General features: G+C 34.4%; 2 protein-coding genes across 10 annotated transcripts in view; one reads left to right on the top strand and one right to left on the bottom strand.

Annotated features, from left to right (window-relative positions):
• Positions 1-5,245, top strand: part of NEB (nebulin) — a 274,918-nt gene extending 269,673 nt beyond the window's left edge. Inside the window, exons 166-168 of the mRNA XM_060016820.1 lie at positions 900-1,046; positions 1,341-1,447; positions 4,492-5,245. Coding sequence (XP_059872803.1) covers positions 900-1,046; positions 1,341-1,447; positions 4,492-4,665 — 428 coding nt within the window. The 3' untranslated portion in view covers positions 4,666-5,245. The remainder of the gene's footprint in view (positions 1-899; positions 1,047-1,340; positions 1,448-4,491) is intronic.
• Positions 5,246-7,104: 1,859 nt separating this feature from the next.
• RIF1 (replication timing regulatory factor 1) overlaps positions 7,105-14,764 on the bottom strand; it is a 56,969-nt gene continuing 49,309 nt past the window's right edge. For 8 of the 9 annotated variants that reach the window (XM_060016809.1, XM_060016812.1, XM_060016814.1 and 5 more), the window contains 2 exons: positions 14,292-14,400; positions 7,370-13,812 (listed from right to left, as the gene is read on the bottom strand). In XM_060016809.1, coding sequence (XP_059872792.1) covers positions 13,598-13,812; positions 14,292-14,400 — 324 coding nt within the window. In that variant the 3' untranslated portion in view covers positions 7,370-13,597. Of the gene's footprint in view, positions 7,347-7,369; positions 13,813-14,291; positions 14,401-14,764 lie in introns of those variants that run through there. The other variant, XR_009520168.1, reaches the window with a different exon arrangement.

Raw genomic sequence — 14,764 nt, forward strand, 5'->3', positions numbered from 1 at the left:
TAGTGGGCTAGTGCCAGTGGCTTTTAGGCTCAGAAGTTCGTCTCCTCCAGGGCTTTCAATTTCCTGAGACACCCATTCAGCATAAGAACACCTCCTTGACTAGTGGGCCAAGCTCATTTTCTAGACAAGTTCAAGTTAGGAAAGATTGTTTCACTGCCTAAGGGTAAGTCCCCTTCAGTCCCCATTATCATTTTTTTTTTTTTCCTAAAGAAAAAAAGGTAGTACATCTTTCTGTTGGAGAAATAATGAAAAAAAAATACATAAGCAAAGGGAAGAGAATGGATTTGCCCTTTAACAACTTTCTGAACTCTCTTACGTCAAGGAAGATTAGCCACTCAACGAAACAGGCCACATACCTTTATGCCTTCTAGTCATGTTAAAAGTAAAACAATATGTAGTGCCTATAAGTCTCAAAGGATTTATACTCTAGTCCACTGATGAAGAGAGACCAGTAAATCAGTGGTTACACCCTGACATGTACAATTTTAAAGGTCTGCACACAGATTGCGGAAACACAGAGAAAGTGTATCTAAATAAATTTGGAAGTTAGGGGGCATGTTCTGTAGAAGTTGAAAGGTGGAATTTGTGCACATTACTATCTGTTCATTTTAGTGAGCCCGGAAAATGAGCAGGATAGAGGGATGGAGTAGTAGTCAAGGACAGACTCCGGGATTGGAAGCCTGGCTGTACCACTTAACGGATAGGGGACCTTGGGTGATTAAACTGTCATCTGGAAAATGTATCTTAAGAGTTTTTGAGGGTTTAATCCACAGAAATCTACTTAAAACCCTGCATGCATGACAACAAACAAAAGCCAACTGAGAGTCAATTACCGTTAGGCATTGCTGCTATAAAAAGTTTCACCTCTGCTCCCTCTCCAATGGATCTTACCTCCCCAGCACAAGCTCAGCGCCGGAGCCGGGAGCAGTCTCGATCTGCCAGCGCGCTGAGCGTCAGTGGCGGCGAGGAGAAGTCTGAGCATTCAGAAGGTGCCCACCTCTCCACCTACAGCGACGGGGGCGTCTTCTTCTCTGCAACCTCACCAGGTACATGTGGATGGCCCTGACCTTGACAGCCACAGCCAACCAGCTAGCTCCCTGGAGGTTACTGTTAAGAGATGCTTTGAGTAAAAACACAACAAAAAACATCTAGATCCTTTCTTCTAATGAGAGGACTAGAATTGTGGCGAGGTACACGCAGTTAGCTATTTCATTTTCATTCCTCCTATCTTGGAAATCATTCTTTTTAAATTAGGGGAAAAGATTAGCTCAGTTGCTAATCACAGATTAAATGAGGTCTAGTCACGTTTTCTCCTAATAAACCATTTTCTCCCTTTTCAGCTTACAAACATGCAAAAACCACAGAGCTCCCACAGCAACGATCATCTTCAGTTGCTACCCAGCAGACAACGGTATCCTCCATCCCATCTCATCCATCTACTGCTGGAGTAAGTAACAGTAACTTACTCAAGTCATTCTCACTTTTTGATATGTGCAATAATGATTATAGGTATTCTGGTCTTTTTTTTTTATTAACCGAATCTTCTATTTTACATAATGCTCTTTTACTACACATCTCATGCTAACAGTAATAAATTATCAGAAAACCTTCATTAGCAACTCACATTAATTAAAAAGCATTACTCGGTGATTGAAAACAAACACACCAAAAAAAAAAAAAGCCTAAAGCAAAGTCATCATTTTGGTCTCATTAGACCCACCCACTATCTTAAAGCAAAACATCTGTGGCTTGGAATCATTCTTCCAGAATATATTGGGCTGGCCAAAGAGCTCGTTCGGATTTTTCCCCATCATCTTACAGAAAAACCCGAACGAACTTCTTGGCCAACCCAAATATATGTGTATGCACATGTCACACACGTAATCTGGTCATATCTTAGATATCCCCTATTAATATACATTGAAGAAATAAGTCAAATCATGTTCACAATTCACCAGGACTACTTTAAAACTCTTAGTTTAAAACCCTGGATCTCATTCATAATATTACAAAAACATAATTCTTTAGGATTGAAATGAACAATATTTGTATGCAGAAAACTATTTTTACTAAAGGACATAAGACTTAAGTAAGTATTGAGACCCATTATAGTTCAGGAAGGGAATCTTGAAGTCATTTCTCCAGAAATAAATCCATAAATTCAAGGCAATTCCAATCAAATCCTAGTAAAATTTTAAAAATTTTTATACATTACTCCTATAATTTATTTGAAAGAGTAAAGATGCAAGAATAAGCAAATTTTGAAAATGATAATAGGAAAGGACTTAACCATATAAGAGCAAAATATGCTATAAAGCTATTGTAATTAAATATGAATTTAGCATGAGAATAGATTTTAAAATAGATGAAGTCCAAAAATGGACCCTAAAAGAATTACAAATCAGCAGAGAAAAAAAAAAGGAAAACTAAAATACTACAGAAAAATAGAGACTACTTTTACAATTGGAAATGGTGAAAGCCTTCCTCAGCAGACTCCAAAATCTAGATATGTAAAGGAAAAGACTGACAGATTTGACCATAAAAGGTTAAATGTTTTTATAGCAAAAAGAAATGTCAAACTGGGAAAAAATATTATACTAAATAAAAAGATTAATATCTAAAAACGCAAAAAGTATCCAAAGTTCATTGACATATTATCCCCCTTCCCTTCAAAATAAAACCTGGAAGCATATGAATAGACAATATACAGCAAAATTTTAAAAAATGGCCAACAAAAAAAACATGTTCACCATTTGACTACTAACCAGAAATATGCAACAATAAAAGTATATTAGAACATTATAGTACTGAACTTTCTAAAAAAACTTACTTAAAAGGCACATGCCTTTGACCAAATACTTTTACTTTTAAAAGCTTTCTTTTGAAATATCTGCCCAAAGACAAACACTATAGGGTTAGTGGATGAAAACATGGTGACAAAAAGATGGTGACAATTAAATGTCCAGAAATATAGAAATGGCTAATTTGCGATAGTACTAAAATATGGAATTCTCTACAGCAGTAAAAAAGAATGTGATCAATCTATATTTATATGGAAAGACTTCCAAGCTATATTAAATGGAAGGAACAAGTCAGAGTACTATTTATAGTAGTATTCCACTTATGTGGGGCAGGGGGGAACCTATCCTTGAATGTGAATGTATGTTGTGTATATTTCAGAATGCTAGGAAAAAATATGTAGGTCTCATACCAAATTACTAACCAGTGACTGCTCCTATGAAGAAAATTTGGGCACTTTCAAATTTTATCTCTAAATTGTTAGTTTTTAAAAACCTTATTTCATTGTTGTGAGAACACGAGATCAACCTACCCTTATATTTTTAAGTGTATAATGCATTATTGTTTACTATAGATTCAAGGTGGTGTACAGATCCCTAGCGATCTCTAGAACAGAGCTCTAGGGTTTATTCATCTTGCTTAACTGAAACTTTATGCCTGTTGATTAGTAATGCCCTATTTTCCTTTCCCACCATGCTACAATTCTTTAAAAAAAAACATTGTGGAGGTTAGCTTTCCAGAACTTTTATTACTGGTATGCTCCCAAATTCCCAAAGTGAGAAAAACATGCAATATTGCTATGATTTTTCAAATTTTTTCTCCAAAACACTAGATTAGTACATCCACTAATGTACTTTCTGTATATATTTGCCTATTTGGGATATATTTCATATAAATGAAATCACACAATATGTGGTCTTCTGTGACTGGCTTCTTAATGTTTTGAGGTTATCCATGTTGTATCATGTATCAGTACTTCATCCCTTTTTATTAGCAAATATTTAATTGTATGGGAATACCTTTTCTTTATTCATTCATCAGTTGGTGGGCATTTGGGCTAGTTCCACTTTTTGGCTGTTACAAATAATGCCGTTATGAATACAGATGTACAAGTTACTATGTGGACTTATGCTCATTCCTCTTGTGTATATACCTACGAGTAGAATTGCTAGGTCACATGGTAACTCTTAAAATGGGAAGAACTTCCAAAACTGTTTTCCGAAGTGTCTGCACCATTTTCCTTTCCCACCAACGGTTTATAAAGATTCAAATTTTTCCATATCCTCCCCAACACTTGTTACTATCTTTTCAATTATCACCATTCCAGTGTGTGTGAAGGGGTATTTCATTGTAGTTTTGCATTTTCCTGATGATTGACGATGTCGAGCATCTTTTCACGGGCTTATTGGCTCTTGGTTTATCATCTCCTTTGGAGAATTCAGACCTTTGCCCCTGTCCCTTTTCAGTATTGAATTATAGGAGTTTTTTTTAATATAGTCTGGATAGTGATCCCTTATTAGATATATGATTAGCAAATATTTTCTCCTAGTTTGTGAGCTGTCTTTTAGTTTTGGTGGTAGGTAGTTGCACATTCTGTTTTGTGCAAGTTAAGTTGGTGGAAACTAAAATTAGGTGTTCGGGTTAATTGCTGCAAATCTAACATATATTTCCCTTTTTTGTCTTTGCCGATAGAAAATCTTCCGTGCCATGTATGACTATATGGCTGCAGATGCAGATGAGGTGTCCTTCAAAGATGGGGATGCCATTGTAAACGTTCAAACTGTTGATGAAGGTTGGATGTATGGCACCGTGCAGAGGACTGGCAGGACGGGCATGCTCCCAGCCAACTATGTTGAAGCTATTTAGGAACTTCAAAGCACTGCATCTGTCTACAGCACCTACAGATCTTGCCGTCAGCATTTGTTTAGACTCTCCACTATTCCCCGAGTTCTGAAGCTGCGTAGTGCTTTTTGTGTCAATATGATTCATGGTTGTACCATCCCTTGTTTCTATATGTACCCGAATAATTCACCAGTAAAACAAAGGTTAGTACAACTAATCTGTCCAATTATTAAACTAGACTTATCTGCTGGACTTGCACATAAAACCTGAGACAACATTAAACCCATAGGTCTTTTAATTGCCATTATTAAATTTTCCTTTGGGTTTTAAAATGTTTAATTTCAGAATAGACATTTTTAAAGTTTCTGCATTGTTGTTGTTATATTACTGTTGCCTCAACCCAGAATCTTTCTCCATTGTGAAAATGTTTTAACAGTATTTCTTTTCTAAATCAAGAGTTCTAAATATGTTAAACACATTTTTTTTAAATGGCAGATATTCACCTTTTCCTTGCTGACTGTAGTTCTGAAGTTATAAAGCGGCTAGTCAATATAAACTGGTGTTAAGCTAGTAACTAATAAAATCTGCAATTCTGCAACAAACACCACTGATGGAATGAGCATTATTTATTTTTAAAGATCTACAAATAAAAACTTCAACAAAAGCAAACCCCCTACACTAGACTTCACTAAAAAAATTAAACTTAAAAAAAGTATTGTTAAATGCACCAGACACAACATTGTAGATCAACTATACTTCAATTAAAAAAAAAATGCACACGTGTAGACTTTCTCAAAACTCTATCCATACTTGTATTCAGCAAGCTTTCCTTATGGCTTTGGCTTGTAACGCTTTAGAAATAACTGTGGGATCCAATAGCTGTGGGATCTGTGGGATCCCAAAGGGGATCTTCCCCGTCTGTATCCAGTGGGCTGGCAGTTTGTGGCAAAGGCATGGGCAAAGGGTGGAATGCCAACCAATAATGGCTTGTGCTTAAGTTTATAGAGTATCCTTTCTAAAAAGCGAAAGATCTGTCCACAATACTTTAGAGCCGTAGTAATACTGCTGTCCTAAAGCTTCTTAATGTGTGTCTGAGACTCAAGAGCAAAGAGTACATGTGAAAATGAAGGCAGAGACTGGGGTGATGCTTCTACATGCCAGGAAAGCCAAAAATTGCCAGCAAACCACAGAAGCTAGGGGAGAGGGATGGAACAGCCTTCCTCACAGCCCTTAGAAGGGACCAACACTTGCTGACAAAGTTATCTCAGACTTCTAGCCCCCAGAACCAAAACAATAAATTTCTGTTATTTAAGCCACTCAGCTTGTGGCTGTTAACAGCAGCCATAGGAAACTAATACAGTACTTTTCAACATCACTAAGTATTTTGGGTTTTTTCCCCCTTACTTTAAAAGTATGGATTTACAGTCTCCTAAGGCAAAGAAATAAAAGCAAAAATAAACAAATGGGACCTTATCAAACTTTAAGCTTTTGCACAGCAAACCATGAACAAAACGAAAAGACAACCTCGGAATGGGAGAGAATATCTGCAAATGATGCAACCAACAAGGGGTTACTTTCCAAAATATACCAACAGCTCACACAACTCAATACCAAAAAACCAAACCACCCAATCAACGGGCAGAAGATCTAAACAGAAATTTCTCCAAAGAAGACATACAGATGGCCAACAGGCGAATGAAAAGATGCTCCAAATTGCTAATTATCAGAGAAATGAAAATCAATACTACAATGAGGTACCACTTCACTCTGGTCAGAATGGCCATCATCTGCAAATAATGCTGGAGATGGTGTGCAGAAATGTTGGTGGGAATGTAAACTGGTGCAGCCACTATGGAGAACAGTATGGAGGTTCCAAAAAACTAAAATAGAACTACCGTATGATCCAGCAATCCCACTCCTGGGCATATATCTGGAAAAGACGAAAACTCTCATTAGAAAAGATACATGTACCCCAACATTCACAGCAGCACTATTTACAATACCCAAGACAGAAACAACCCAAATGCCCATCAACAATTAGTTTAAGATGCGAGATATATATATATATATATATAAAAGGTCTCACACACACAATGGAATATTAGCCATAAAAAAGAACGAAATATTGACCTTTGCAACAACATGGATGGACACAGAAAATATCATACGGAGAGAAAGACAAGTATTGTATCACATATGCACAATCTATAAAATAATACAAATGAATCTTTATACAAAGCAGAAAGAGACTCACAGGCATAGAAAACAAACTTACGGTTAACAAAGGGGACAGGGAGTTCTCGAGAAAGAGGGATAAATTAGAAGTATGGGATTAAGAGATAAACTCTACTATACATAAAACAGATATGCAACAAGGATTTACTGTGTAACACAGGGAATTATATTCAATATCCTGTAATAACCTATAATGGAAATAACCTGAAAAACATATATATAACTGAACCACTTCACTGTACACCTGAAACTAGCACAATATTGTAAATCAACTATACTTCAATTTAAAAAAAAAAAAGGATTTAGAAGTGTGTGGAACCCATAAGACTATGAATAAAATAGAGATCCTCTACGGTTAAAAATAGGCCATAAAAGAGGGGAAGAATATGAATGGTTCATGGACAAATACAATGCTCACTTTTAGGTTGGTATCTGGATTATGTTATTCTCATTCATTTCAGGAGGCCTCACTGAAACACAAAAATAAAAAAACAAAAACCAAAGAACAACAAGTACCATAATTTTTTGTTTGTTTTATTTCAGATTAAAGTGCATTTCTTTAAAAATGTTTCAATGTCCAGTTTCAATTGGCAAGTGATAACAGTCAACTCTCAACAGATTATGAAAGTTTTACTGTGGATCAGACACAGATTCTCCCTCCCTCCACTCAGTCATAATGAACCTGAAAATACAATTTTAGTATAGGTCTACCTGCTTCAAACGTTGTATAAAGCATTACACAAACACAACTGACTGCACCCTTATTTCCCATCTACTAGTACAGTCAATTGAGGAATGAACAGGTACTTCTGTGAAGTTTCAACTTACATCATTTGACTTATCAAATATAAATACTTTCTGAATGTAAAACTAAGCTCTCTTAGAGTTTATCAAGTGATGAAAACAAAAATATTACAGGGCTAATAAATGACTGATTTGGCTTCTCTCAGTCCTTTTCTAAGTGCACATTAGTCAAGTCTATCCACAGGAGGTAGTGTTTATATTGAAAGCGATCCATTACTCAACAACACAGAAAGCAAACTCCCCAAAGCCCCAATTGTTTTACAGGTGTGATTTAACCAATTAGTGCCAGATGCCTTTCCTTCACACATCAGGTCCCTTAATATCCATGGCAAACACAGAACAATGCTTTAAGGGTTTGGGAGAAAAAGGCATATGTAAAAAATACCAGTATCTCCTAGTATATGTGTATTTGAGCGATGGTAAGATATAAATGGAATCAGGGGAACCCATTTTATAAAATAAAATCTAAATAATGGCAATAGAAATTAAATCAATATTCCTATCCTGCCAGCCAGAAGTAGCCAAACTGCCATGTATGCACAAATCTATCCCTTATGTCAAAGACTGGCACACTTTATGTAAAGTGTCAGACAATAGTATGTTTGAAGTGTCAGATAGTATGTTTGATATTACAAGCCACCACAGTCCTTCAGACTACTCAATTCTACCACTGTAGCTGGAAAGCAGCCAAATATGTAAATAAGCATGACCGTGTCCCAGTAAAACCTTATTTACAAACAATACAATTTTAATTTTATATATTTTCATGTGCCACAAAATACTATTATTTTGATTTTTTTCAACCATTTAGAAAACGTAAAAACCACTCTTAGCTCATCAGATGTAAAAAAGAGGCGGCAGGTTGTAGTTTGTCAACCTCTGCTCTTTAAACTTACTAGGCAAAACTGCCGTCTTTCATTTTCTATACTCAAAATCGATTCTTAATTCCATTCTTCTATTAAAAAATTTCCATTCCATAAAAATAAAAAATTCCTCAGACCCCTGTTAACTATTCAGCTAAGTATCAAAATAGCTATTATACATTCCATTTTTGGTTCCATGACATTTTATTTTGAAAGTGAACCTTCTAGTTATATGCAGCTTATCCATCTAAGAAGTAACACTGTCTTTTGTTGGAAATTATTTACTGATGGGGGGGTCAGAGTATTAAATAATAATGTATTTCTAAATAATTATTCAAGGGCTTTATGAACATTAATTATGGTACTGTATTATGTATAGGATAACTCAGGGACCACTGGCTGCCAGTTATTTTCAAAATACACAGAACTGTTTGTCTCTATACTTAATGACCTAATTGCTTTATTACTATTTCAGCTCCATTTTTCTTTCCCTTTCTCTTCATTTTATCATTTATCAGTGCATCAATTTCTATCAGCATATAAGTCTGCCATCTGATAAGCTTAGTTTCATCCAGCTATAAAATGGTTCACTGTAGTGTAAAGATATTGTTCCCTCTACTACAAGTAGAAGACCAAAAGCTATGTAGGTTTTCTTCTTCCATGTGACATCAATTTAAAATACTGTCTTTAATTTTATACTCACATGTAAAGAGAGAGGTTATCTTTTATTCTAATGGTATATTTCAGGGGAGTAAGCATTTACAGTTCGGCACTTGGTTTTAACTGTTCTTTGGTGAAAGGATTGGCATATGAAGAAAAAAACGGTAAAGACCACATTGTAAAATTTAATATTCTATTCCAAGAACTAAGTAGACACTCATAATTATATCAGGCTACTACTCTATCAAGTATCTATAGATCTTCAAATCCAAATGACTCAGATTTTAATGGATACTTTCAAGAAGCAATATACAAAACCTGGCATATAATAGACATATCATTAATTGGGCCATGAGAAACCACAAAGACCAGATTTGTTTCACAGATTGAGTTATCAGTAAATTTTGATAATCTATTTTTAAAACCCATTACTTAACTTCTGGCGACATTTCCTTAAGTGCTTTGGATGGGGGCAGCTCTTACAATAAAAGTATTTAAATATGAAGGAAATATAACATCTTAACAGAATGCCAAGAAAAACTCATTTTGGAAAATCAGATTATTCAACTCTTTCAACTCCATTTTACAACAAAACAGCAAGTTTTAACCATGTAATGGTCGCAGCAGTCACCAGAGGTCTTCAGTAAAATGATTATAAGGCACATTTGTCAGAATTGACTTATTACAGCACTGCTAACTTTATTGCCAAATTAAATTTAGTTAGGGGTAGTCTGTTTTCAAGGTTTATTAATGAAATAATGAAGTCCCATAACTTAGTCTCTAAATGAAATCTTGCCTTCTAAATGCACCTCTAATATTGTGAAAATTTACCTTTATATTAACAAAAAAATCAGAACATAATTCACATATACTCGTAAGACTCCACATTGTCCAAACTACTTAATAAGGTTCTTTATAACATATTTATCTTCCATATTTAAAAGGCTCCAAATGAGGCAAAATTCTACCTTTTACAATTTTATTTAAATTTTTGTACTGTAATTTGAAGCCTTCAAGACCAATCTGAATCCTCAATTCAGACATTTGAAAAAGTTTCTTTAAAAAAGACTAGCTTTTATCTTTTGTGGCAATAATTCTAAGGACTTCAATCTGCTTGGGATACCAAAACCTAATTTAGATCTTGAAGCCTCTTATGCCGACGACCACAAATGCAGTCCACATCAGCATTTGTATGGATCACATGGGAATTGTTAGAAATGAACTATTAGGCCCCCATCACAGACCTACTGAATCAGAATCTGCATTTTTACAAATACATGCAAGTTTGAGAAGTACTATGTTAAGAGTCAGAACTTCACTCTAATGTTTGTATACAACGTACAAGACCTTTGCAATGGCTTAGGGATAAAATGGTCTTGTGCTGAACTAATGAGCAAGCAGCTAACTCCCTTGACTCAAATCTTAGCCTAATAATTATTAACAACTGCTATTTTATGGCCTCCAAGCCTAGCTCACAAATTATCTCCCTGCAAATCAATTATGAAGAATATGAGATGGAATCTAGGCTTTTCTTGGTGGATTATAAAGTCAAAGTTGGAAGGAATGGCATTAAGAGAAAAATGTGACACTCTAACTTGTATTTTTGGTAAATTTCAACTAAGCCTGCCTTTGAAACAGCACTTATTTTTACTCATTCCTTTAAAAACAAAACTCTACTTGTATGTTTTCCACATACTCTTCCCATTTTTCCAAACTTCTGTTTCCTGTCCTGCCACCTTTATTTAAGGCAAGATATAACCCAACTTTCTTGACATTTTTATGATTCTTAAATATGTAACAGAATCCCTGACTACTACACCAAGCTGCACAGAAAGAAAGAATCATGGGCAATGTCAGGGTTACCATACTTAAGTTCACATTTCAATCTTATTTTTGACTGTATTATCCTACTGCATAATTACTTGAGCAAAAGCTCTCCACTATTCAACAATGGCTTTCGAACTTGTTTAAACACCAGAGCATCTTTAATAATGGGCTCACTGAAATAATGGAAATTTAAATCCACTATGAAATACATTTTGGAACATGGAAAATTATACTATGGCTCTGCATTCAACTAGATTCTTTATAAATACATAAAATAAGAAATCACATTTGAGTGTTCTCAGTAACGTTTGCCATGTTTTATTAACCATTAGGAATTATTTGAAAAAACTGATTTCACTTTAATAGTGAAACAACACATACTGGAGCTGATCAAGGAATATTAATGCTTTCAGCTCTTCCGGAATCACTCAGGAAAAAATTTGCAGAAAATTTTAAGGCAAGAAAATTGAAAATAAGGTGCCTCACATACACACTTAGAACTATATCAACAATGAACACTTAGCAAACTGGTTTTTGCCCTCAAATATTTAAAAATATATCCTTATTAAACCACAATGTTTTAAAATTAAAATCTGTGCTTGCATCAAACTCAGTGATTTAAGTAAACGGTAATCATTTTGGTCACATTTTCTGCTATACTGTTCACCTTCCCAAGAACTTCATTCCACCAGCAAGTAAGTTTAGTTCACACAAATATTAAGATACGAAGTCATGAAATGAGCTAATTCTGACTCCTCTCAACACACCTACACATCCCTTCTTACACGTTTGCAAAAACATATATGCCTCTTTACTGTCAAATACAATTTGGGAAATAAATGATAGACAATTTAAACCACAATTATAAATGTTTAAAAAAATTCTTAATTTTTCATTAGTTATTTCTTCAAGCTACAATCCTCAGTTTAGTGGTCCCAGAATTTCTTTTAAAATCATCCTCAGCATATAAATATCACACTTAGACCCTAAAATATTTGCGATGTACTGATAATGGATTTATTATTAAAGCAAAACCAACTTTTACTGTGAATGGGTGGCAGCCCCCTTCTGAATGTAAAGCTAACCAAGACACAAGGATTAAACTTTCTATAAGTTGCTGAAGAATGTGTGCCTTTTCAAGTAAGGGTTAGTTCTGAATAAGTCTGAAACTGAGAAGACCACTCGCTCATTCTATTTCAAAAACAAATGAAATACTCTCACTGTTAAAAAGATGAAACAAATATGGGAAAGTCAGGCACTAATACCAGTTGGTAAAAAATCTACAAATGGTTTAATTACATACACCCTACTTTTTTACTCAGTAAAACATAAATATTTTGAATGAACAGTTTCAAATTTCTCCCAAGTTTGCTTTAGGTATAGGTAAAAAGAGCAGATAAACTCTAGATTCCTTATGGTCCAAGTTATAATGAAAATACTCAAGCTAAATCCCCATTAAAGAGAAATGTAATGAGGCACGCTTTCTAGTGGCTGATACCCTCTTCTAAACCAAAAGGGATGGGGGTTGCAGGGGAAGGTTATGGGAATGAATGGCAAAGTTGTCATGTAACACTTTCTCATTTCTATTACTTTACTCTTTCTGGCTACTTTAGAAAATAAACTCATGTTTTAACTAACACTATTATCTAAGTACAAAACTATTGTTTTATTTGTAGAGACAGAATCCTACAAACATCTGCAGCAAGCCCATGAAGCACTTCTACCATCCATACTGATATCTCAGTATTCAATATATACAAAATTATGTTTCTATTAAACAAAACAAAGGTATTCACAAGAAGCTGCAGAACAAAACTCATGCAATTAACGAAGACTGAAATTTATAAATTAAAAACTTAATCTATACATAATGTACAAATAGTCGTGCATTTTTAAATGAATATTATATGTCTCATAAGTATATTTTCACAGGCAAATGCTGCTGAACAAATATTTGCTAACGCAAATGAATGTAATTTTAGTAAATTCTGCTTTAATATTTAACCCCAAAAGTTGAAACTTTTAATATTTTTCTTGAAATATAAGTATTTTCTTGTCCAAATAACGTTGATGTCTGCGAAAAGCGTTCCAAAAGATTCTCTTGCATCTCATTTGGGGTGTTTTACCAAGAACAAATTTCTTAAACCTCAGGCACAACAAATAGAAATTTTAAAAAAGGAAATCAAGTATAAATACCTTATCAGTTCAGGAAAAAGTTCAAATAAAATTTTTCATTTTTACTTACTGAGAACAGGTATATTACATAAAATGTTCCATTAAAATACGCATGAGTAAGTGAAATAAAATGTATGCTATTTAGTTTTTGCTTTCACATTTCAATATTTAAATTTTTGGAAAAACTACGCATAGCAGCCAAGAAAACATGTTATACAGGAAAAAATGATCTCACTAACAAAACTGAACTTAATAAGATATTGCCCTTCAGCGTCTGAAATGTTACCAACTTTGCAAACATTGTCTGAAATTGTGCTATATTTCAGAACTTACTTTATGAATCAACAAATCCAGTGATTTTTTTTTTTATACTTCAATTTTCTCTTAAAACACTAAATAGAATTTTCATGGGCTGGTGACCTCCAACGTGACTGCAGATTTTTAATTATAGAGTTTGCCATGCTACCAAGTTTCTCATGCATTTCAAATAGCTGGCTTCCTGAATAATTATGGAGATCTTCTGAATCTAGTTGAAGAGCAAGTGCACTAATCTGGGCCACAAGATTTTTAGATAACGGAGTCTCTAAAGCAACAGGATCAATTAAATCTAAAAGAAAGGAAAAAAGCACAATTAAATCTATTCCAGATAAATCTTAAATTATATCTCTCCTTTTAAGGTAATAAAAATTTAAGTGCCCAGGTTTCAAATTAAGAATGCAGGCTGAGGTATACCTGCTCAAGGTCAAGAGAATAGGCAACAGAAAAATTACCATAGTTTATTCTGTGCCATTACAGAAATCATGACTACTTCATTTTTATGAACAACATAACTGGAATGCAATGTTTATAGTTTATATCCTCATTTGAGGCCTTGATAGAGCAGAAGTTGACAATTAGAGAAAAAGCAACTAGACATACTTGAAGTCGTATCAGTTATTTTTTCACACACTTGGCAACTATTACACAAAAAAATACTTGTCTAATTCACAGGGCATGGTCAAATTAAAACTAAAAGCACAATAACAAAATATTTCTTCAAGAAAGTCAGCTGATCTTATAAAATTGTCCCACTTTGCTAAAATATACCTGAGGCAAGTCTTTCTTCATCAGGAGAAATAGATTTATTTTCCATTACATTTACTGTTTTTTCGGAAATATCAAAAACTGGAATCTCTTCTAGTCCACGAGACTTCACCTTCATTTATACATTCAGACCAGTAAAAAAAAACACACAAAAGCGACAAATTGAAAGTAATTTTTAACAGGACTAATAGTAACAGGACCACTAATGCTGGAAAACAATCTGACATACTATGTTTCACAGCCCATTACATAATAAGCTTAGCTAATACTGCTCAGAACCCATGTTCTACTAACAACACACAAAAATAGCATTACATAGCACTGTTTTTTCAAAGAGGTGGTGTGGTTATGGGGTTTATAATATTTCCTAATGGACTTGTCAAGAATTATTGCAAATGGTAGCCATGAAAAACTACACTATATTCCCCAGGTTCAGGAACAGGGGAAAAGCAAATCTAAGGCAAAGATTTCCAAGC

The sequence above is a fragment of the Delphinus delphis genome, chromosome 7 (assembly GCF_949987515.2).
Source record: "Delphinus delphis chromosome 7, mDelDel1.2, whole genome shotgun sequence".
Taxonomy (NCBI): domain Eukaryota; kingdom Metazoa; phylum Chordata; class Mammalia; order Artiodactyla; family Delphinidae; genus Delphinus; species Delphinus delphis.